General features: G+C 41.3%; 1 protein-coding gene across 2 annotated transcripts; it reads left to right on the forward strand.

The window, feature by feature from the left end:
• The first annotated feature begins 20,419 nt into the window (after positions 1-20,419).
• Positions 20,420-22,561, forward strand: LOC135571101 (NLR family CARD domain-containing protein 3-like). Of its 2 annotated transcripts, none has more exons than XM_065016906.1 (3): positions 20,420-20,536; positions 20,666-20,894; positions 21,267-22,561. In XM_065016906.1, exons 2-3 carry the CDS (start codon positions 20,684-20,686, stop codon positions 22,538-22,540), a joined length of 1,485 nt encoding a protein of 494 aa, XP_064872978.1. In that variant the 5' UTR covers positions 20,420-20,536; positions 20,666-20,683; the 3' UTR covers positions 22,541-22,561. The 2 variants fall into 2 exon arrangements, with proteins under 2 accessions (XP_064872978.1, XP_064872979.1); XM_065016907.1 differs by having other exon boundaries at positions 21,273-22,561.
• The last annotated feature ends 355 nt before the right edge of the window (positions 22,562-22,916 follow it).

The raw sequence follows: 22,916 nt of genomic DNA on the forward strand, positions 1-22,916 counted from the left end.
GTGATATAACTCAATCCAAGAAGAGACAGTACATCTAATGCATTCTAATAATAAGCAGATAGGTAATGGTGATATAACTCAATCCAAGAAGAGACAGTACATCTAATGCATTCTAATAATAAGCAGATAGGTAATGGTGATATAACTCAATCCAAGAAGAGACAGTAAATCTAATGCATTCTAATAATAAGCAGATAGGTAATGGTGATATAACTCAATCCAAGAAGAGACAGTACATCTAATGCATTCTAATAATAAGCAGATAGGTAATGGTGATATAACTCAATCCAAGAAGAGACAGTACATCTAATGCATTCTAATAATAAGCAGATAGGTAATGGTGATATAACTCAATCCAAGAAGAGACAGTAAATCTAATGCATTCTAATAATAAGCAGATAGGTAATGGTGATATAACTCAATCCAAGAAGAGACAGTACATCTAATGCATTCTAATAATAAGCAGATAGGTAATGGTGATATAACTCAATCCAAGAAGAGACAGTAAATCTAATGCATTCTAATAATAAGCAGATAGGTAATGGTGATATAACTCAATCCAAGAAGAGACAGTACATCTAATGCATTCTAATAATAAGCAGATAGGTATGGTGATATAACTCAATCCAAGAAGAGACAGTACATCTAATGCATTCTAATAATAAGCAGATAGGTATGGTGATATAACTCAATCCAAGAAGAGACAGTACATCTAATGCATTCTAATAATAAGCAGATAGGTAATGGTGATATAACTCAATCCAAGAAGAGACAGTAAATCTAATGCATTCTAATAATAAGCGGGTAGGTAAAATGGCGATAGAGTTTTGCCACCGAAATGTGTTTTTATTCTAAAGGGTTGACTGATGTATGTTGTAAAATTGCCAAATTTACATGTTACTTTTAAGTCTTGGACATTTCTTAAAAGTATGACGCCGAAAGAGAAGAGAAAGTTGTAAAGTTTGCTTTTAATCTTATTGACCTTTGGGGCACGTAGGGAGAGTGAGTGAGATAGAGGAACTACCAGGTTGAAAGGGCCTGGATAGTAGTTATGCTATTTGTTGTGTGTGGGTATTTGCAAACCCTAATGTAAAAACAAACAAAAAAACTTTGTTGATATTTTTTAAATGCTATGTGTGGATTGGTGTGTCCTATTTCCTTTGGGTTTGGTGAGATTTCCATTTGTTTTAGTGCCACAATATCTTAACCTCTTGAAACTAGGGGGCACTATTTTCATTTTTGGAAAAATAACGTTCCCAAAGTAAACAGGCTATTATGTCAGGACAAGATGTTAGAATATGCATATAATTGACAGCTTAGGATAGAAAACACTCTAAAGTTTCCAAAACTGTAAAAATATTGTCTGTGAGAATAACAGAACTGATGTTGCAGGCGAAAGCATGAGAAAAATCCAAACAGGAAGGGACTCTTATTTAGAAACCTCTGCGTTCCTATATGTCCCTATTGAGCAGTGAATGGGATATCAACTAGATTCCTTTTTCTATGGCTTCCCTAATGTGTCTAGTGTCACAATACATAGTTTCAGGCTTTTATTTTGAAAAATGAGCCTGAACGACAACATTGCGTCAGTGGTCAGCTGGAGGCTCTGCGTCTGTCCTTGTGCTCCTAGACCTTAGTGCTGCTTTTTGATACCATCGATCACCACATTCTTTTGGAGAGATTGGGAACCCAAATTGTTCTACACGGACAAGTTCTGGCCTGGTTTAGATCTTATCTGTCGAAAAGATATCAATTTGTCTCTGTGAATGGTTTGTACTCTGACAAATCAACTGTAAATGTCGGTGTTCCTCAAGGTTCCGTTTTAGGACCACTATTGTTTTCACTATATATTTTACCTCTTGGGGATGTCATTCGAAAATATAATGTTAACTTTCACTGCTATGCGGATGACACACAGCTGTACATTTCAATGAAACATGGTGAAGCCCTAAAATTGCGCTCGCTAGAAGCATGTGTTTCAGACATAAGGAAGTGGATGGCTGCAAACTTTTTACTTTTAAACTCGGACAAAACAGAGGTGCTTGTTCTAGGTCCCAAGAAACAAAGATATCTTCTGTTGAATCTGACAATTAATCTTAATGGTTGTACAGTCGTCTCCTGTCAAAGCAAGGGCTGATTTCAAGGTTTTACTGCTAACCTACAAAGCATTACATGGGCTTGCTCCTACCTATCTCTCTGATTTGGTCCTGCCGTACATACCTACACGTACGCTACGGTCACAAGACGCAGGCCTCCTAATTGTCCCTAGAATTTCTAAGCAAACAGCTGGAGGCAGGGCCTTCTCCTATAGAGCTCCATTTTTATGGAACGGTCTGCCTACCCATGTCAGAGACGCAAACTCGGTCTCAACCTTTACGTCTTTACTGAAGACTCATCTCTTCAGTGGGTCATATGATTGAGTGTAGTCTGGCCCAGGAGTGGGAAGGTGAACGGAAAGGCTCTGGAGCAACGAACCGCCCTTGCTGTCTCTGCCTGGCCGGTTCCCCTCTTTCCACTGGGATTCTCTGCCTCAAACCCTATTACAGGGGCTGAGTCACTGGCTTACTGGGGCTCTCTCATACCGTCCCTGGGAGGGGTGCGTCACCTGAGTGGGTTGAGTTACTGATGTGATCGTCCTGTCTGGGTTGGCGCCCCCCCCCTTGGGTTGTGCCGTGGCGGAGATCTTTGTGGGCTATACTCAGCCTTGTCTCAGGATGGTAAGTTGGTGGTTGAAGATATCCCTCTAGTGGTGTGGGGGCTGTGCTTTGGCAAAGTGGGTGGGGTTATATCCTTCCTTTTTGGCCCTGTCCGGGGGTGTCCTCGGATGGGGCCACAGTGTCTCCTGACCCCTCCTGTCTCAGCCTCCAGTATTTATGCTGCAGTAGTTTATGTGTCGGGGGCTAGGGTCAGTTTGTTATATCTGGAGTACTTCTCCTGTCCTATTCGGTGTCCTGTGTGAATTTAAGTGTGCTCTCTCTAATTCTCTCTTTCTTTCTCTCTCTCGGAGGACCTGAGTCCTTGGACCATGCCTCAGGACTACCTGGCCGTGCTGCTGCTCCAGTTTCAACTGTTCTGCCTGTGATTATTATTATTTGACCATGCTTGCATTTATGAACATTTGAACATCTTGGCCATGTTCTGTTATAATCTCCACCCGGCACAGCCAGAAGAGGACTGGCCACCCCACATAGCCTGGTTCCTCTCTAGGTTTCTTCCTAGGTTTTGGCCTTTCCAGGGAGTTTTTCCATAGCCACCTTGCTTCTACACCTGCATTGCTTCCTGTTTGGGGTTTTAGGCTGGGTTTCTGTACTGCACTTTGAGATATCAGCTGATGTATGAAGGGCTATATAAATACATTTGATTTGATTTGAATTGAGGCTCTCAGAGTGATTTGTGCGTAATAGATGCGAGGGACAGGAAAAGCCTCAAACAAGGTTCTAAAGACTGTTGACATCTAGTGGAAGCCTTAGGAAGTGCAAAATGACCCCATAGACACTGTATATTCGATAGGCAATGACTTGAAAAACTACAAATCTCAGATTTCCCACTTCCTGGTTGGATTTTTTATACTTTTTTTTTTTTATACTCATAGAAATCATTCAAACAGTTTTAGAAACTTCAGCGTTTCCTATCCAAATCTACTAATTATATGCATATTCCAGCTTTTGGGCCTGAGTAGCAAGCAATTTACTCTGGGCACCTTTTTATCCAAGCTACTCAATACTGCCCCCGAGTCCCAAAGAAGACCTCACACCATCACCACCAGGAAGAGGGAATGAGAGAGGGAGGCTGAGGTTAAGACCTCACACCACCACCACAACCAGGAAGAAGGAATGAGAGAGGTAGAGAGGCTGAGGTTAAGGCCTCAAACCACCACCACCACCACCAGTGGAACACACCACCACCACCAGTGGAACACACCACCACCACCAGTGGAACACACCACCACCACCACCATCAACACCACCACTACCACCACCACCATCAACACCACCACCACCACCAGTGGAACACACCACCACCACTACCACCACCACCATCAACACCACCACTACCACCACCACCAGTGGAACACACCACCACCACCAGTGGAACACACCACCACCACCACCATCAACACCACCACTACCACCACCACCATCAACACCACCACCACCACCACCACCACCAGTGGAACACACCACCACCATCAACACCACCACCATCAACACCACCAGTGGAACACACCACCACCACCATCAACACCACCACTACCACCACCACCACCAACACCACCACCACCATCAACACCACCACTACCACCACCACCACCACCACCACCACCACCATCAACACCACCACTACCACCACCACCATCAACACCACCACCACCACCACCACCATCAACACCACCACTACCACCACCACCATCAACCACCACCACCACCACCACCACCACCAACACCATCAACACCACCACCACCACCACCACCATCAACCACCACCACCACCACCAATCAACACCACCACCACCACCATCAACACCACCACCACCACCACCACCAGTGGAACACACCACCACCATCAACCACCACCACTACCACCACCACCACCATCACCACCACCACCATCAACACCACCACTACCACCACCACCATCAACACCACCACCACCACCACCAGTGGAACACACCACCACCACCACCATCAACACCACCACCACCACCACCACCACCATCAACACCACCACCACCAGTGGAACACCGGCACCACCACCATCAACACCACCACCACTACCACCACCACCAGTGGAACACAGCACCACCATCAACACCACCACTACCACCACCACCAGTGGAACACAGCAACACGACCATCAACACTACCACCACCACCAGTGGAACACACCACCACCATCAACACCACCACCACCACCACCACCAGTGGAACACAGCACCACCATCAACACCACCACTACCACCACCACCATTGGAACACACCACCACCATCAACACCACCACTACCACCACCACCACCAGTGGAACACACCACCACCATCAACACCACCACTACCACCACCACCAGTGGAAACACACCACCACCACCACCACCATCAACACCACCACTACCACCACCACCATCAACACCACCACCACCACCACCACCAGTGGAACACAGCACCACCACCATCAACACCACCACTACCACCACCACCAGTGGAACACACCACCACCACCACCATCAACACCACCACTACCACCACCACCATCAACACCACCACCACCACCACCATCACCACCACCAGTGGAACACAGCACCACCACCATCAACACCACCACCACCTCAACACCACCACCATCACCACCACCAGTGGAACACAGCACCACCACCATCACCACCACCACTACCACCACCACCAGTGGGAACACACCGCATCACCACCAACACCACCACTTTAAACCACCACCACCATCACCACACCACCACCACCACAACACCACCACCATGGAACACAGCACCACCACCATCAACACCACCACCACTACCACCACCACCAGTGGAACACAGCACCACCACCATCACCACCACCACTACCACCACCACCAGTGGAACACACCGCCACCACCAGTGGAAACACCACCACTACCACCACCACAGCACTGTCCTCCAGGGTTGGAGTCAATTCCATTTTCATTCCTGTCAATTCAGGAAGTACACTAACATTCCAATTCTCTTCAATGGTTCTTAATGAGGTTAACCTTCTGAATTGACTGAAACTGAAATGGAATTGACCCCAACATTCTATTAATTTTATCAGGGCCATTATTATGAGCCTGTCCTCCATGCCACCAGCCACCACTGACCACCAGAGAAGGCTGGTGAGGGCTGATACCATTCTATTAATTTTATCAGGGCCAGTTATTATGAGCCTGTCCTCCATGCCACCAGCCACCACTGCTGACCACAGACCACAGACCAGAGGCAGACAGTTTAACTGGCAAACCACCAAAGTTTGAGGGTGTCAATAACTACATGTTATAATATGAACCTGGATCATCATAATGATTCTACATGTTATAGTATGAACCTGGATCATCATAATGATTCTACATGTTATAGTATGAACCTGGATCATCATAATGATTCTACATGTTATAATATGAACCTGGATCATCATAATGATTCTACATGTTATAGTATGAACCTGGATCATCATAATGATTCTACATGTTATAGTATGAACCTGGATCCATCATAATGATTCTACATGTTATAGTATGAACCTGGATCATCATAATGATTCTACATGTTATAGTATGAACCTGGATCCATCATAATGATTCTATATGTTATAGTATGAACCTGGATCATCATAATGATTCTACATGTTATAATATGCCAATGGCCTTTACTGGCCAAAGGTTAAACTGCTGTTATGTTTATGATATACTATGGTGTTGTGTCACTAGACTTTGACCAGATATTATTACATCCAAAGATCAACTGAACCTAGAACATAGATACAGAGACACTTGTCATCAGGAAGGTGTTCTCTCAGCACAACGGAAAATATCTCAATGACTTGACATGTTCTGGTTGTGAATTCAGGCTACAAGGTAAGACTCTTCCCAGGGATTATTGTAAAGTGTGTAGAGAAATTCAATGTCTGGTGTTATTTTACTATAGTGAATGACAGTAAAACACTCAGATGTAACAGTCCATTTCACCTGGGACAGCTACGTGACAGTTCAATCATACAAAATGGTGCTAACTGGGTTTAGTCAAGTCACATTCAATAACATGATGTTCATATAGCTAACTGGGTGTAGTCAAGTCACATTCAATAACATGTTGTTCATATAGCTAACTGGGTGTAGTCAAGTCACATTCAATAACATGTTGTTCATATAGCTAACTGGGTGTAGTCAAGTCACATTCAATAACATGTTGTTCATATAGCTAACTGGGTGTAGTCAAGTCACATTCAATAACATGTTGTTCATATAGCTAACTGGGTGTAGTCAAGTCACATTCAATAACATGTTGTTCATATAGCTAACTGGGTGTAGTCAAGTCACATTCAATAACATGTTGTTCATATAGCTAACTGGGTGTAGTCAAGTCACATTCAATAACATGTTGTTCATATAGCTAACTGGGTGTAGTCAAGTCACATTCAATAACATGTTGTTCATATAGCTAACTGGGTGTAGTCAAGTCACATTCAATAACATGTTGTTCATATAGCTAACTGGGTGTAGTCAAGTCACATTCAATAACATGTTGTTCATATAGCTAACTGGGTTTAGTCAAGTCATATTCAATAACATGTTGTTCATATAGCTAACTGGGTGTAGTCAAGTCACATTCAATAACATGTTGTTCATATAGCTAACTGGGTGTAGTCAAGTCACATTTTGTAAACAAATTGTAAATCATTTTTCAGAATATCAGAACATTTGTTGTTTTCTAAATTCCAATGAGCTCCTGCTTCCTGTGTAATTTGGTATTAAACCACTGAACATACTTTTCTTAACATTAATATTATGAACTGAATTCAGTAACAGCATCATAATATCATACCTGTTGAACAAAACAACACACTAGAATGAGAGAAATTAATAAAAGAGAAAGTGAGACATTATTATTAATATTATTATATATTAACCACAACCAACATGTTGGATCTCTGTTTAGTTGTCACTGTGTTAACCACAACCAACATGTTGGATCTCTGTTTAGTTGTCACTGTGTTAACCCCAACCAACATGTTGGATCTCTGTTTAGGAGTCACTGTGTTAACCACAACCAACATGTTGGATCTCTGTTTAGTTGTCACTGTGTTAATAACCACAACCAACATGTTGGATCTCTGTTTAGGAGTCACTGTGTTAACCACAACCAACATGTTGGATCTCTGTTTAGTTGTCACTGTGTTAACCACAACCAACATGTTGGATCTCTGTTTAGTTGTCACTGTGTTAACCACAACCAACATGTTGGATCTCTGTTTAGGGGACAGTTCTCTAAAATGAGTCTCTCTGGAGCGAGAAAGAAGGGGGGCCCTGCCTCTAAAATGAGACTCTCTGGGGAACATGACACCAAAGCTAAGAGGTGAGATTACAATGTTGTTTGTTTCTAAAACGTGTTTCCACAATTTTTTCACATTTGTTATTTATCAGACAGTATTGCTCAGGGGAACCTTGTCTGTAAAATATTGTTGTTAAAAGATTTTAATTCATAGTTTTTTGTGTATGAATTTTTGTTTTTCAAAAAGCTATTTAGCTGGAATGGAATGTTTGTATCTTGTATATTAGACTGTGATATGTGGTTGTCTCACCAGCACACACACACACACACACACACACACACACACACACACACACACACACACACACACACACACACACACACACACACACACACACACACACACACACACACACACACACACACACACACACACACACACACACACACACACACACACCTCTATAAAATGTTAGCATGACACAATCATTGAGCCTCTTAATTATGATCTAATATGTTGGCAGCAAAACTTTATAGTTTTATTCTGATCGTTGTTACAAGCTGAATTCTGACAATATATCCGTTATATCAACACACTCTTCACTCCTGTTGAAACCAGAAAGGGTTCTATCTTCCTACAATATACAGAACCACTAGAGTTCTATATAGAACCCTTTATAGGAGGTTAGGAAGTGTCTGAGTATACAGTATATATAGAATATATATAGAACCCTTTATAGGAGGTTAGGAAGTGTCTGAGTATACAGTATATATAGAATATATATAGAACCCTTTATAGGAGGTTAGGAAGTGTCTGAGTATACAGTATATATAGAATATATAGAACCCTTTATAGGAGGTTAGGAAGTGTCTGAGTATACAGTATATATAGAATATATATAGAACCCTTTATAGGAGGTTAGGAAGTGTCTGAGTATACAGTTTATATATAATATATATTTAACCCTTTATAGTAGGTTAGCCTGTCTGAGTATACAGTATATATATAATATATATAGAACCCTTTATAGGAGGTTAGCCTGTCTGAGTATACAGTATATATTTAACCCTTTATAGGAGGTTAGCCTGTCTGAGTATACAGTATATATTTAACCCTTTATAGGAGGTTAGCCTGTCTGAGTATACAGTATATATTTAACCCTTTATAGGAGCTTAGCCTGTCTGAGTACACAGTATATATTTAACCCTTTATAGGAGGTTAGCCTGTCTGAGTATATAGTATATATTTAACCCTTTATAGGAGGTTAGCCTGTCTGAGTATACAGTATATATTTAACCCTTTATAGGAGGTTAGCCTGTCTGAGTATACAGTATATATTTAACCCTTTATAGGGCTCTTTGGTCAGAACTCTAGAGGTTCTTCTTCACTGAATTGATCTTCATCATATCCAAACACACTGGTGGTCAGGGAGGCATCTCTTTGTTTGAACGATGGTCCACATTACAATACATACATTACAATACAACGTTGACCATTACATAGTTACAGCAAACAACAAACATGTCTCTTCTGCTCCGTTCTTAACCCCTCCTCTCTTCACTAGATGGACGGTAACTTTAGTGTTTAACCCCTCCTCTCTTCACTAGATGGACGGTAACTTTAGTGTTTAACCCCTCCTCTCTTCACTAGATGGACGGTAACTTTAGTGTTTAACCCCTTTTCTCTTCACTAGATGGACGGTAACTTTAGTGTTTAACCCCTCCTCTCTTCACTAGATGGACGGTAACTTTAGTGTTTAACCCCTCCTCTCTTCACTAGATGGACGGTAACTTTAGTGTTTAACCCCTTTTCTTTCACTAGATGGACGGTACACTTTAGTGTTTAACCCCTCCTCTCTTCACTAGATGGACGGTAACTTTAGTGTTTAACCCCTCCTCTCTTCACTAGATGGACGGTAACTTTAGTGTTTAACCCCTCCTCTCTTCACTAGATGGACGGTAACTTTAGTGTTTAACCCCTCCTCTCTTCACCAGATGGACGGTAACTTTAGTGTTTAACCCCTCCTCTCTTCACTAGATGGACGGTAACTTTAGTGTTTAACCCCTCCTCTCTTCACCAGATGGACGGTAACTTTAGTGTTTAACCCCTCTCTCTTCACTAGATGGACGGTAACTTTAGTGTTTAACCCCTCCTCTCTTCACCAGATGGACGGTAACTTTAGTGTTTAACCTCCTCTCTTCACTAGATGGACGGTACACTTTAGTGTTTAACCCCTCCTCTCTTCACCTAGATGGACGGTAACTTTAGTGTTTAACCCCTCCTCTCTTCACTAGATGGATGGTAACTTTAGTGTTTAACCCCTCCTCTCTTCACTAGATGGACGGTAACTTTAGTGTTTAACCCCTCCTCTCTTCACTAGATGGACGGTAACTTTAGTGTTTAACCCCTCCTCTCTTCGCTAGATGGACGGTAACTTTAGTGTTTAACCCCTCCTCTCCTCACTAGATGGACGGTAACTTTAGTGTTTAACCCCTCCTCTTTTCACTAGATGGACGGTAACTTTAGTGTTTAACCCCTCCTCTCTTCACTAGATGGACGGTAACTTTAGTGTTTAACCCCTCCTCTCTTCACTAGATGGATGGTAACTTTAGTGTTTAACCCCTCTGTGTCCAAGGACCAAACTTTTGAATATTATTTTCGGTGCACCTCAAGTAGGCTGGAAACATTACATTTACAACACATTTTTTCTGATAACTATATTGCACAATGGACAGTTTTATTGTTATAGTAATATATAGGTAATTTACAACTCTTCCTGCCAGCTCCTATTAGTTCATTGAGCTCCGTGGAATACAACTCACCTTCTGAACGTTCTATTCCCAGCTCATTGTTCTGCGTCACAATGGCAGCTTCACTCAATATCAATGACACCTGCCGGCAATAAGCTTGAACTCTGACGTCAGGTTACTTATTATCAACAGGGTTACAGCTGCTTGGTGAACGTGATCAATGTTCGCCTGGATACACGTTGTGGTGACCCACAGTGCTAAACCTTAAACCTTTGCTGGTCATGGTTTACCATATTTGTTTTCAGAAAAAGTATACCAATACAACTAAAACGTATGTCCCTGTCCTCTTTTTCAAGACGTGGCCGATTTAAACAGCCAGAAGACATACATTTTTTTGACTACTTGTTGTTTCTAAATGGCTGCTGGGTAATTTGATAAGCATCGAAATGTTCGTTCGTAGACATCGGATTGAGTGAAAGCTGCGCAGTTTCACTGAGTTAGAAAACAAATGGACAGGTGTAGCTCATTGATTGGTAGATCTGACGCAGTTGCTACTTCAGATTATGAGCCTAGCAGGTGTCGTGAATGAGTTATGTAGTACCCACAGAAGGCCACAGGGAGGAGCAAGAGAGCTATAAACCCATACTGTTTTTTACCTTAAAAACCCTGAATTTAACAATCAAATCAAATGTATTTATAAAGCCCTTTTTACATCAGCATCTAACCCTACGTATGACCTATTTTAGCATTAACATTAACCCAAATTATTTTAGAAACTGTTTTAGTAATAATATTATGTTAGTAAATACCATTATAGTACTAAATAGCATTGTGATTGTTTTGTTAATCAAAACCTGTCTCAGCATTTTGCTGTTTTTGTTTTGTTATTTTATTATATTTATTATTTCAAAGCAGAACACTTGATCAACAAGCCACATCTGTTTTATTTTTCAAATGTGGTTTGAACAATGTGACCAAGTAACTTCTATGTGAAAGTCCAGTAATTGGCTTGGGAAAGATGGGGCAGGTTAGAGATCTAAGGAATTAACCAGAAAAATACACTTTATTTCTCAGCTGCCCCACCAACGTCTGTATGTGAATTAATAACTTTTAATTGCAAAATGTCCAATAGGTGGAAGCATATGAACACGAAGCATCAGTTATAGGCTACAAGCAGCAATATGATGGACCATGAAGCATCAGTTATAGGCTACAAGCAGCAATAGACCATGAAGCATCAGTTATAGGCTACAAGCAGCAATATGATGGACCATGAAGCATCAGTTATAGGCTACAAGCAGCAATAGACCATGAAGCATCAGTTATAGACTACAAGCAGCAATATAATATGATGGACCATGAAGCATCAGTTATAGGCTACAAGCAGCAATATGATGGACCATGAAGCATCAGTTATACTACAAGCAATAGCAATAGACCATGAAGCATCAGTTATAGACTACAAGCAGCAATATGATGGACCATGAAGCATCAGTTATAGGCTACGAGCAGCAATATGATGGACCATGAAGCATCAGTGATGGACCATATAGGCTACAAGCAGCAATATGATGGACCATGAAGCATCAGTTATAGTCTACAAGCAGCAATATGATGGACCATGAAGCATCAGTTATAGTCTACAAGCAGCAATATGATGGACCATGAAGCATCAGTTATAGGCTACAAGCAGCAATATGATGGACCATGAAGCATCAGTTATAGACTACAAGCAGCAATATGATGGACCATGAAGCATCAGTTATAGGCTACAAGCAGCAATATGATGGACCATGAAGCATCAGTTATAGGCTACAAGCAGCAATATGATGGACCATGAAGCATCAGTTATAGTCTACAAGCAGCAATATGATGGACCATGAAGCATCAGTTATAGTCTACAAGCAGCAATATGATGGACCATGAAGCATCAGTTATAGGCTACAAGCAGCAATATGATGGACCATGAAGCATCAGTTATAGGCTACAAGCAGCAATATGATGGACCATGAAGCATCAGTTATAGGCTACAAGCAGCAATATGATGGACCATGAAGCATCAGTTATAGGCTACAAGCAGCAATAGACCATGAAGCATCAGTTATAGCTCTACAAGCAGCAATATGATGGACCATGAAGCATCAGTTATAGGCTACAAGCAGCAATATGATGGACCATGAAGCATCAGTTATAGGCTACAAGCAGCAATATGATGGACCATGAAGCATCAGTTATAGGCTACAAGCAGCAATATGATGGACCATGAAGCATCAGTTATAGTCTACAAGCAGCAATATGATGGACCATGAAGCATCAGTTATAGTCTACAAGCAGCAATATGATGGACCATGAAGCATCAGTTATAGTCTACAAGCAGCAATATGATGGACCATGAAGCATCAGTTATAGTCTACAAGCAGCAATATGATGGACCATGAAGCATCAGTTATAGTCTACAAGCAGCAATATGATGGACCATGAAGCATCAGTTATAGGCTACAAGCAGCAATATGATGGACCATGAAGCATCAGTTATAGGCTAGCAAGCAGCAATATGATGGACCATGAAGCCATCAGTTATAGGCTACAAGCAGCAATATGATGGACCATGAAGCATCAGTTATAGGCTACAAGCAGCAATATGATGGACCATGAAGCATCAGTTATAGGCTACAAGCAGCATGATGGATAGTCTACAAGCAGCAATGGACCATGAAGCATCAGTTATAGTCTACAAGCAGCAATATGATGGACCATGAAGCATCAGTTATAGGCAACAATGCAGCAATATGATGGACCATGAGGCATCAGTTATAGTCTACAAGCAGCAATATGATTGACATAAAATAGCATGCAACCACAGACTATATGTCCCATGCTTTTCTAAAATGGTCTCATGACTTTAGTTAGCTGTATATCTCCTATTAGGGCTGTGTTGCTTTTGGGAGAGAAAAACAAGTGACTATAGCAGGTATTGAATCCCAGGTAAATAATCACTAGTCAAAACCTCAACCTTAGTATACATTCATTATAAAAATCACCTTAATATCTGATATTGTTTATAAACAACCTTGGAATAGAAAAGACAGAGTGGGACTTCCAGCCCGTCAATAAATGACATCATGCAGCCCAGCAGTTAGCAAATAGCACATTTTACACATGGATTCAAACCAGCCACCTTTAGGCCACAGGTCCAACTCCTTAGCCACTGGGTGAAAACCTGAGTTAATCTTGGGGAATAAGCCTGATACATGGTATCACTTGTTATTCATAATTATTACACATAAATCATTGCCAAAAGCACAAGACATATATTATTAATGGATTGATCATATCAAATATCAAAACATTATTTTTATCTGCTCCAAAACAATTACATGTTGTGCAGAAACCACTGACTCACTGCATTATTCTATAGTATTATCAAGACACCTGCTGTTAACTCTTAACTACTTAGGACACCTGCTGTTAACTCTTAACTACTTAGGACACCTGCTGTTAACTCTTAACTACTTAGGACACCTGCTGTTAACTCTTAACTACTTAGGACACCTGCTGTTAACTCTTAACTAACTACTTAGGACACCTGCTGTTAACTCATAACTACTTAGGACACCTGCTGTTAACTCATAACTACTTAGGACACCTGCTGTTAACTCTTAACTACTTAGGACACCTGCTGTTAACTCTTAACTACTTAGGACACCTGCTGTTAACTCATAACTACTTAGGACACCTGCTGTTAACTCTTAACTACTTAGGACACCTGCTGTTAACTCTTAACTACTTAGGACACCTGCTGTTAACTCATAACTACTTAGGACACCTGCTGTTAACTCATAACTACTTAGGACACCTGCTGTTAACTCATAACTACTTAGGACAGCTCACGAGGTGTCATAAATTTCTGCCAACTAGGTGGGACTAGAGACTTCATAAATAGCTTTAATTTATACCCATAAGTGTAAAATGTCTTTATTCTCAGCACTTATACGACCAATTTTCTCCTCTGAGACACTTTGTGGATATGGACCCAGATCTCAAAATATTGTTATAAAAAAACAGAATGTTTGTTTTACATAATAATAAATAATTCATATTACTAATGTAACCCACTGTAAAGACTGGGTTCAGTTGATTGTGTTGCACTGCTCATGTCCGCGTTCTGGAACTGTCCGCGTCCCCGTACAGAACCGTCCGCGTCGTCCGCGTCCCACAGAACTGTCCGCGTCCACGTTCGGTGTGGCGCCAAGGATATTGTCCGGTTACGCGCAGAGTGGACTGAGGTGATCTTGGGGAATAACGACGGTGTTTGTTACAGTGTTGAGACACCGAAGTTTACTGTTCAATTTGCTTTTTTCTTTACGGTCAGGGACAGTATGAGTGTAGCCAGATCCTTTTCACTCTCTATACTTGTTTCAATTTGTGTTTCACCGGATTCATCATCGAGACGAGGGACAGACGAACGACGACCTGCTAACTAACCAGCAGCATCCTAGTTATCCTAGCTAGTCGGTACAGCTCGGTAAGCTAGCTAGCTACTCTACCAGCAGCATCCTAGTTATCCTAGCTACTCGGTACAGCTCGGTAAGCTAGCTAGCTACTCAACCAGCAGCAGCATCCTAGTTACCATAGCTACCACTACATCATCACCGGCTCCCCGGTTGTTTCTTCCACCTGTTAAATCCCGGTGAGGCTTCTCCTCTCTCGTTGACGGATGCTGGCTACCTCTGTCCGGTTCTCCTCTCTTCACTAGATGGATGGTAACTTTAGTGTTTAAACCTCTGTGTCCAAGGACCGAACTTTTGAATATTATTTTCAGGGCGCCTCAATAGCAGGTATTGAACCCCGGGTAAATAATCACTAGTCAGAACCTCAACCTCAGTATACATTCATTATAAAAATCATCTTAATATCTGATATTGTGAGTAAACAACCTCGAGAGTGCGTCTTCCAGCCCTCCAATAAATCACATCATTCAAACCCTCCCGGTTAGTAAATTTACCTCAACATCCCCCGGAGAAGGCAGAGTAACGACACCAGCCTTTTAGCGGGGCTGACAGACTGACTACAACGCTCGCGTCGCTAAATGAATTTCGTCATTTTAAATGACACACTGCTCGCGCGCGTTAACTAACGTCTGGAAGTCAGTTTGTGACGCAGAATGAAGCGATAAATAGCTTTTTGGAATGAAACTCTTCTTATGTTTCCCCATCTGAGCTCAGAGTAGATGAGAGATGTAATGTTTGTCTCTGTTGTGTTGAAGCCCAATCAAGCAGGAGAGACCAGCCTCCCCTGTTCCCAGCTGTGTGTCCATGAAGAGTGACTGGTCTATGGATCTACCTATAGAGTTTAGAGAGGGAGACTTTTCTACTGAACAAAGGTAAGAAGAACTCATGGGTCCTGGTCAGTGAGTTAAACAACACTGTCTCTAGTCATTTCTCCTCTCCCATTTTCCAAATCCTTTTGTCCATTTTCATAGTCCTAAAACAATATTAAACAAACACAACATTCCCTCACTGTGTGTGTGTGTGTGTGTGTGTGTGTGTGGTACCTGGTACCCTGCACATTGACTCAGTACTGGTACTCCTTATAGTCTCATTATTACCTCAACTACCTGGTACCCTGCACATTGACTCAGTACTGGTTCTCCTTATAGTCTCATTATTACCTCAACTACCTGGTACCCTGCACATTGACTCAGTACTGGTTCTCCTTATAGCCTCATTATTACCTCAACTACCTGGTACCCTGCACATTGACTCAGTACTGGTTCTCCTTATAGTCTCATTATTACCTCAACTACCTGGTACCCTGCACATTGACTCAGTACTGGTTCTCCTTATAGTCTCATTATTACCTCAACTACCTGGTACCCCTGCACATTGACTCAGTACTGGTACTCCTTATAGTCTCATTATTACCTAAACTACCTGGTACCCTGCACATTGACTCAGTACTGGTACTCCTTATAGTCTCATTATTACCTCAACTACCTGGTACCCTGCACATTGACTCATTACTGGTACTCCTTATAGTCTCATTATTACCTCAACTACCTGGTACCCTGCACATTGACTCAGTACTGGTTCTCCTTATAGTCTCATTATTACCTCAACTACCTGGTACACTGCACATTGACTCATTACTGGTACTCCTTATAGTCTCATTATTACCTCAACTACCTGGTACCCTGCACATTGACTCAGTACTGGTACTCCTTATAGTCTCATTATTACCTCAACTACCTGGTACACTGCACATTGACTCAGTACTGGTAATCCTTATAGCCTCATTATTCCGGTCGGTAACATTTGAGAGTGAGGCAAATATATAGCATTTTGCGGAAAAAAAACATGATTATTTGTCTCTCTGAAATGAAGACATCAAGTGATTTTAAACAAATACATATCTGTCATTGAACAACCCCATGATTAGATAGTGAACAACCCCATGATTAGATAGTGAACAATCCCATGATTAGATAGGGGACAACCCCATGATTAGATAGTGAACAACCCCATGATTAGATAGTGAACAACCCCATGATTAGATAGTGAACAACATGATTAGATAGTGAACATGATTAGATAGTGAACAACCCCATGATTAGATAGTGAACAACCCCATGATTAGATAGTGAACAACCCCATGATTAGATAGTGAACAACCCCATGATTAGATAGTGAACAACCCCATGATTAGATAGTGAACAATCCCATGATTAGATAGTGAACAACCCCATGATTAGATAGTGAACAACCCCATGATTAGATAGTGAACAACCCCATGATTAGATAGTGAACAACCCCATGATTAGATAGTGAACAATCCCATGATTAGATAGTGAACAACCCCATGATTAGATAGTGAACAACCCCATGATTAGATAGTGAACAACCCCATGATTAGATAGTGAACAACCCCATGATTAGATAGTGATTAGATAGTGAACAACCCCATGATTAGATAGTGAACAACCCCATGATTAGATAGTGAACAACCCCATGATTAGATAGTGAACAACCCCATGATTAGATAGTGAACAACCCCATGATTAGATAGTGAACAACCCCATGATTAGATAGTGAACAACCCCATGATTAGATAGTGAACAACCCCATGATTAGATAGTGAACAATCCCATGATTAGATAGTGAACAACCCCATGATTAGATAGTGAACAACCCCATGATTAGATAGTGAACAACCCCATGATTAGATAGTGAACAACCCCATGATTAGATAGTGAACAACCCCATGATTAGATAGTGAACAACCCCATGATTGATTAGATAGTGAACAACCCCATGATTAGATAGTGAACAACCCCATGATTAGATAGTGAACAACCCCATGATTAGATAGTGAACAACCCCATGATTAGATAGTGAACAACCCCATGATTAGATAGTGAACAACCCCATGATTAGATAGTGAACAACCCCATGATTAGATAGTGAACAACCCCATGATTAGATAGTGAACAACCCCATGATTAGATAGTGAACAACCCCATGATTAGATAGTGAACAACCCCATGATTAGATAGTGAACAACCCCATGATTAGATAGTGAACAACCCCATGATTAGATAGTGAACAACCCCATGATTAGATAGTGAACAACCCCATGATTAGATAGTGAACAACCCCATGATTAGATAGTGAACAACCCCATGATTAGATAGTGAACAACCCCATGATTAGATAGTGAACAACCCCATGATTAGATAGTGAACAACCCCATGATTAGATAGTGAACAACCCCATGATTAGATAGTGAACAACCCCATGATTAGATAGTGAACAACCCCATGATTAGATAGTGAACAATCCCATGATTAGATAGTGAACAACCCCATGATTAGATAGTGAACAACCCCATGATTAGATAGTGAACAACCCCATGATTAGATAGTGAACAACCCCATGATTAGATAGTGAACAACCCCATGATTAGATAGTGAACAACCCCATGATTAGATAGTGAACAACCCCATGATTAGATAGTGAACAACCCCATGATTAGATAGTGAACAACCCCATGATTAGATAGTGAACAACCCCATGATTAGATAGTGAACAACCCCATGATTAGATAGTGAACAACCCCATGATTAGATAGTGAACAACCCCATGAACAAATGCCATGATTAGATAGTGAACAACCCCATGATTAGATAGTGAACAATCCCATGATTAGATAGTGAACAACCCCATGATTATAGTGAACAACCCCATGATTAGATAGTGAACAATCCCATGATTAGATAGTGAACAACCCCATGATTAGATAGTGAACAATCCCATGATTAGATAGTGAACAACCCCATGATTAGATAGTGAACAACCCCATGATTAGATAGTGAACAATCCCATGATTAGATAGTGAACAACCCCATGATTAGATAGTGAACAACCCCATGATTAGATAGTGAACAACCCCATGATTAGATAGTGAACAACCCCATGATTAGATAGTGAACAACCCCATGATTAGATAGTGAACAACCCCATGATTAGATAGTGAACAACCCCATGATTAGATAGTGAACAACCCCATGATTAGATAGTGAACAACCCCATGATTAGATAGTGAACAACCCCATGATTAGCTAGTGAACAACCCCATGATTAGATAGTGAACAACCCCATGATTAGATAGTGAACAACCCCATGATTAGATAGTGAACAACCCCATGATTAGATAGGGACAACCCCATGATTAGATAGTGAACAACCCCATGATTAGCTAGTGAACAACCCCATGATTAGATAGTGAACAACCCCATGATTAGATAGTGGACAACCCCATGATTAGATAGTGAACAACCCCATGATTAGCTAGTGAACAACCCCATGATTAGATAGTGAACAACCCCATGATTAGATAGTGAACAACCCCATGATTAGATAGTGAACAACCCCATGATTAGATAGTGAACAACCCCATGATTAGCTAGTGAACAACCCCATGATTAGATAGTGAACAACCCCATGATTAGATAGTGAACAACCCCATGATTAGATAGTGAACAACCCCATGATTAGATAGTGAACAACCCCATGATTAGATAGTGAACAACCCCATGATTAGATAGTGAACAACCCCATGATTAGATAGTGAACAATCCCATACCATGATTAGATAGAGAAAAAACACACCAATCTCTTTCAGAAATGCTTTGAACAATAAAAGCTAATTTACTAACATTTCTGAAAAGTGATATATAGTGTTTTGGAATGAAACTCTTATGTTTCCCCATCTGAGCTCAGAGTAGATGAGAGATGTAATGTTTGTCTCTGTTGTGTTGAAGACCAATCAGGCAGGAGAGACCAGCCTCCCCTGTTCCCAGCTGTGTGTCCATGAAGAGTAACCGGTCTATGGAACCTCCTATAGTGTTTAGAGAGGGAGACTTTTCTACTGAACAAAGGTAAGAAGAACTCATGGGTCCTGGTCAGTGAGTTAAACAACACTGTCTCTAGTCATTTCTCTCCCATTTTCCCATTTATTTGTTGTTTTCATAATCCATATGCCTTTTGTCCATTTCATAGTCCTAAAACAATATTAAACAAACACAACATTCCCTGTGTGTGTGTGTGTGTGTGTGTGTGTGTGTGTGTGTGTGTGTGTGTGTGTGTGTGTTTACTCCTGGATGAGGAGATGTAATCTAATGTTTTGTCCACAGAAACCAACAGGAGAGATCAGAGTCAGAGATTCTCAGTGGTCAGTCTTCCCAGAGTCATCAAACAGACCTGGCCTCCATATTCAGTGTATGTGGTCCTGTTATGTACATTTGTTTTTGTTTACCTCAAGTAAAGTTGATCTGTCAATCATTCATTAATGTGTTAATGAGAAAGCATTTATTCTCTTGCTTAACTTATTTACTTTATTTATTTCAGTTGCTTGAAGAGAAAATTATGACATTTGTGAAGAACGAGCTGAAGATGTTCAAGAGGATTCTTAGTCCAGAACTCCCAGAAGGCTTTGAGAGTCAGAAGCAGGATAAGGAAGTGGTGGATGCTGAAGATGAGAAGCAGGAGAGCAGTGCCAGAGAGGGGGCTCTGAAGATCACACTGCACATCCTGAGGAAGATGAACCAGAAGGAGCTTGCTGACACACTGGAGAAATGTAAGATCTGTCTGCCTCATGTTGAATGATGTTTTATAACATTTAAAAGCTGTAGCTAAAGTACAGCTAAAGTAGCTGTGTAACTCAATGATATTGTAGCAGCCTTAACACAACACCTAGTGACCTCATCAAGTAGCAGCAGGGATGTGTTGTGGTGATTCATTTAGAGAGAGAGAACATTAATAATACCATCAATAATACCAATAATAATATAATCAGTCACACCAGTCTGTAATGCATTATGAAAACATTTACACATTTATACAGTCAGTTAAGAGAATAAATTAGTATAATGTAAGACTTTATAACAGTCCTACAATACAGTAGACATTAAAACAGACGTAATATTAATATCCTCTGTGTTATTTCTAGATTCAGATGAGCTTGCTGTGATTTGCCAACGTGAACTCAAATCTAATCTAAAGAAGAAGTTTCAATGTGTATTTGAGGGGATCGCTAAACAAGGAAACCCAACACTTCTCAATAAGATCTACACAGAGCTCTACATCACAGAGGGTGGAACAGGAGAGGTCAATAATGAACATGAGCTGAGACAGATTGAGACAACAACCAGGAAACAAGCAAGACCAGAGACTGCAATCAAATGTAACGACATCTTCAAACCCTTAACTGGACAAGAAAAACTTATCAGAACTGTGCTGACAAAGGGAGTCGCTGGCATTGGAAAAACAGTCTCTGTGCAGAAGTTCATTCTGGACTGGGCTGAAGGAAAAGCAAATCAGGATGTCCAATTTGTATTTTCATTCCCTTTTCGGGAGCTGAATTTGATGAAAGAGGACAAACACACTTTCATTGAACTTCTTAATCACTTCTCAATGGAAACCAAACAATCAGGAATCTCCATCTACAACAAGTACAAAGTTCTGTTCATCTTTGATGGTCTGGATGAGTGCCGACTGCCCCTAGACTTCCAGAAGAACAAGATCTGTTGGGACGTCACAGAGTCAACCTCAGTGGATGTTCTGCTGACAAATCTCATCAAGGGAAATCTGCTTCCCTCTGCTCTCCTCTGGATAACTACCCGACCTGCAGCAGCCAATAAGATCCCTTCAGGGTGTGTTGACCAGGTGACAGAGGTACGAGGGTTCAATGACCCACAGAAGGAGGAGTACTTCAGGAAGAGATTCAGTGATGAGGACCTGGCCAGCAGAATCATCTCACACATAAAGACATCAAGGAGCCTCCACATCATGTGCCACATTCCAGTCTTCTGTTGGATTTCTGCAACAGTCCTTGAACACATGCTGAAACATAAGAGAGAAGAGATGCCCAAGACTCTGACTGAGATGTACACACACCTTGTGGTGTTTCATACCAAACAGAAGAATGAAAAGTATCTTGGGAAAGAAGAGACAGGTCCACACTGGAATAAAGAGAGCATTCTGTCACTGGGAAAACTGGCTTTTCAACAGCTTGTGAATGGCAATCTGATTTTCTATGAAGAAGACCTGAAAGAGGCTGGCATTGATGTTAATGAAGCCTCAGTGTACTCAGGATTGTGCACACAGCTCTTAAAAAGAGGAATGTGGGCTGTACCAGGACAAGGTGTACTGCTTTGTTCATCTGAGCATTCAGGAGTTTCTGGCTGCTGTATATGTGTTCCTCTCATTCATCAACAACAATGAGAATCTCATGGACAAACTGCAAACAAAGTCCAGGAACTTTTCTGTGAGATCTGAAGTTACTTTCTACAAGAGTGCTGTGGATAAAGCCTTACAAAGTGAGACGGGAAACCTGGACCTTTTCCTCCGCTTCCTTCTGGGCCTCTCACTGGAGTCCAATCAGAAGCACTTACGAGGTCTACTGACAAAGACAAGAAGCAGCTCACAGAGCCATGAAGAAACAGTCAAGTACATCAAGGAGAAGATCAGGGAGAATCCCTCTCCAGAGAGGAGCATCAATCTGTTCCACTGTCTGAATGAACTGAATGACCATTCTCTAGTGGAGGAGATCCAAAGCTACCTGAGATCAGGAAGTCTCTCAAAACCCAACTGTCACCTG

This window comes from Oncorhynchus nerka, unplaced genomic scaffold (assembly GCF_034236695.1).
Source record: "Oncorhynchus nerka isolate Pitt River unplaced genomic scaffold, Oner_Uvic_2.0 unplaced_scaffold_764, whole genome shotgun sequence".
NCBI lineage: Eukaryota > Metazoa > Chordata > Actinopteri > Salmoniformes > Salmonidae > Oncorhynchus > Oncorhynchus nerka.

Coding starts and splice junctions, on each gene's coding strand:
- LOC135571101 (XM_065016906.1), top strand. CDS start 20,684: ATGACATTTGTGAAGAACGAGCTGAAGATGTTCAAGAGGATTCTTAGT. Junction 20,895..21,266: donor TGCTGACACACTGGAGAAAT/GTAAGATCTGTC, acceptor TGTTATTTCTAG/ATTCAGATGAGCTTGCTGTG.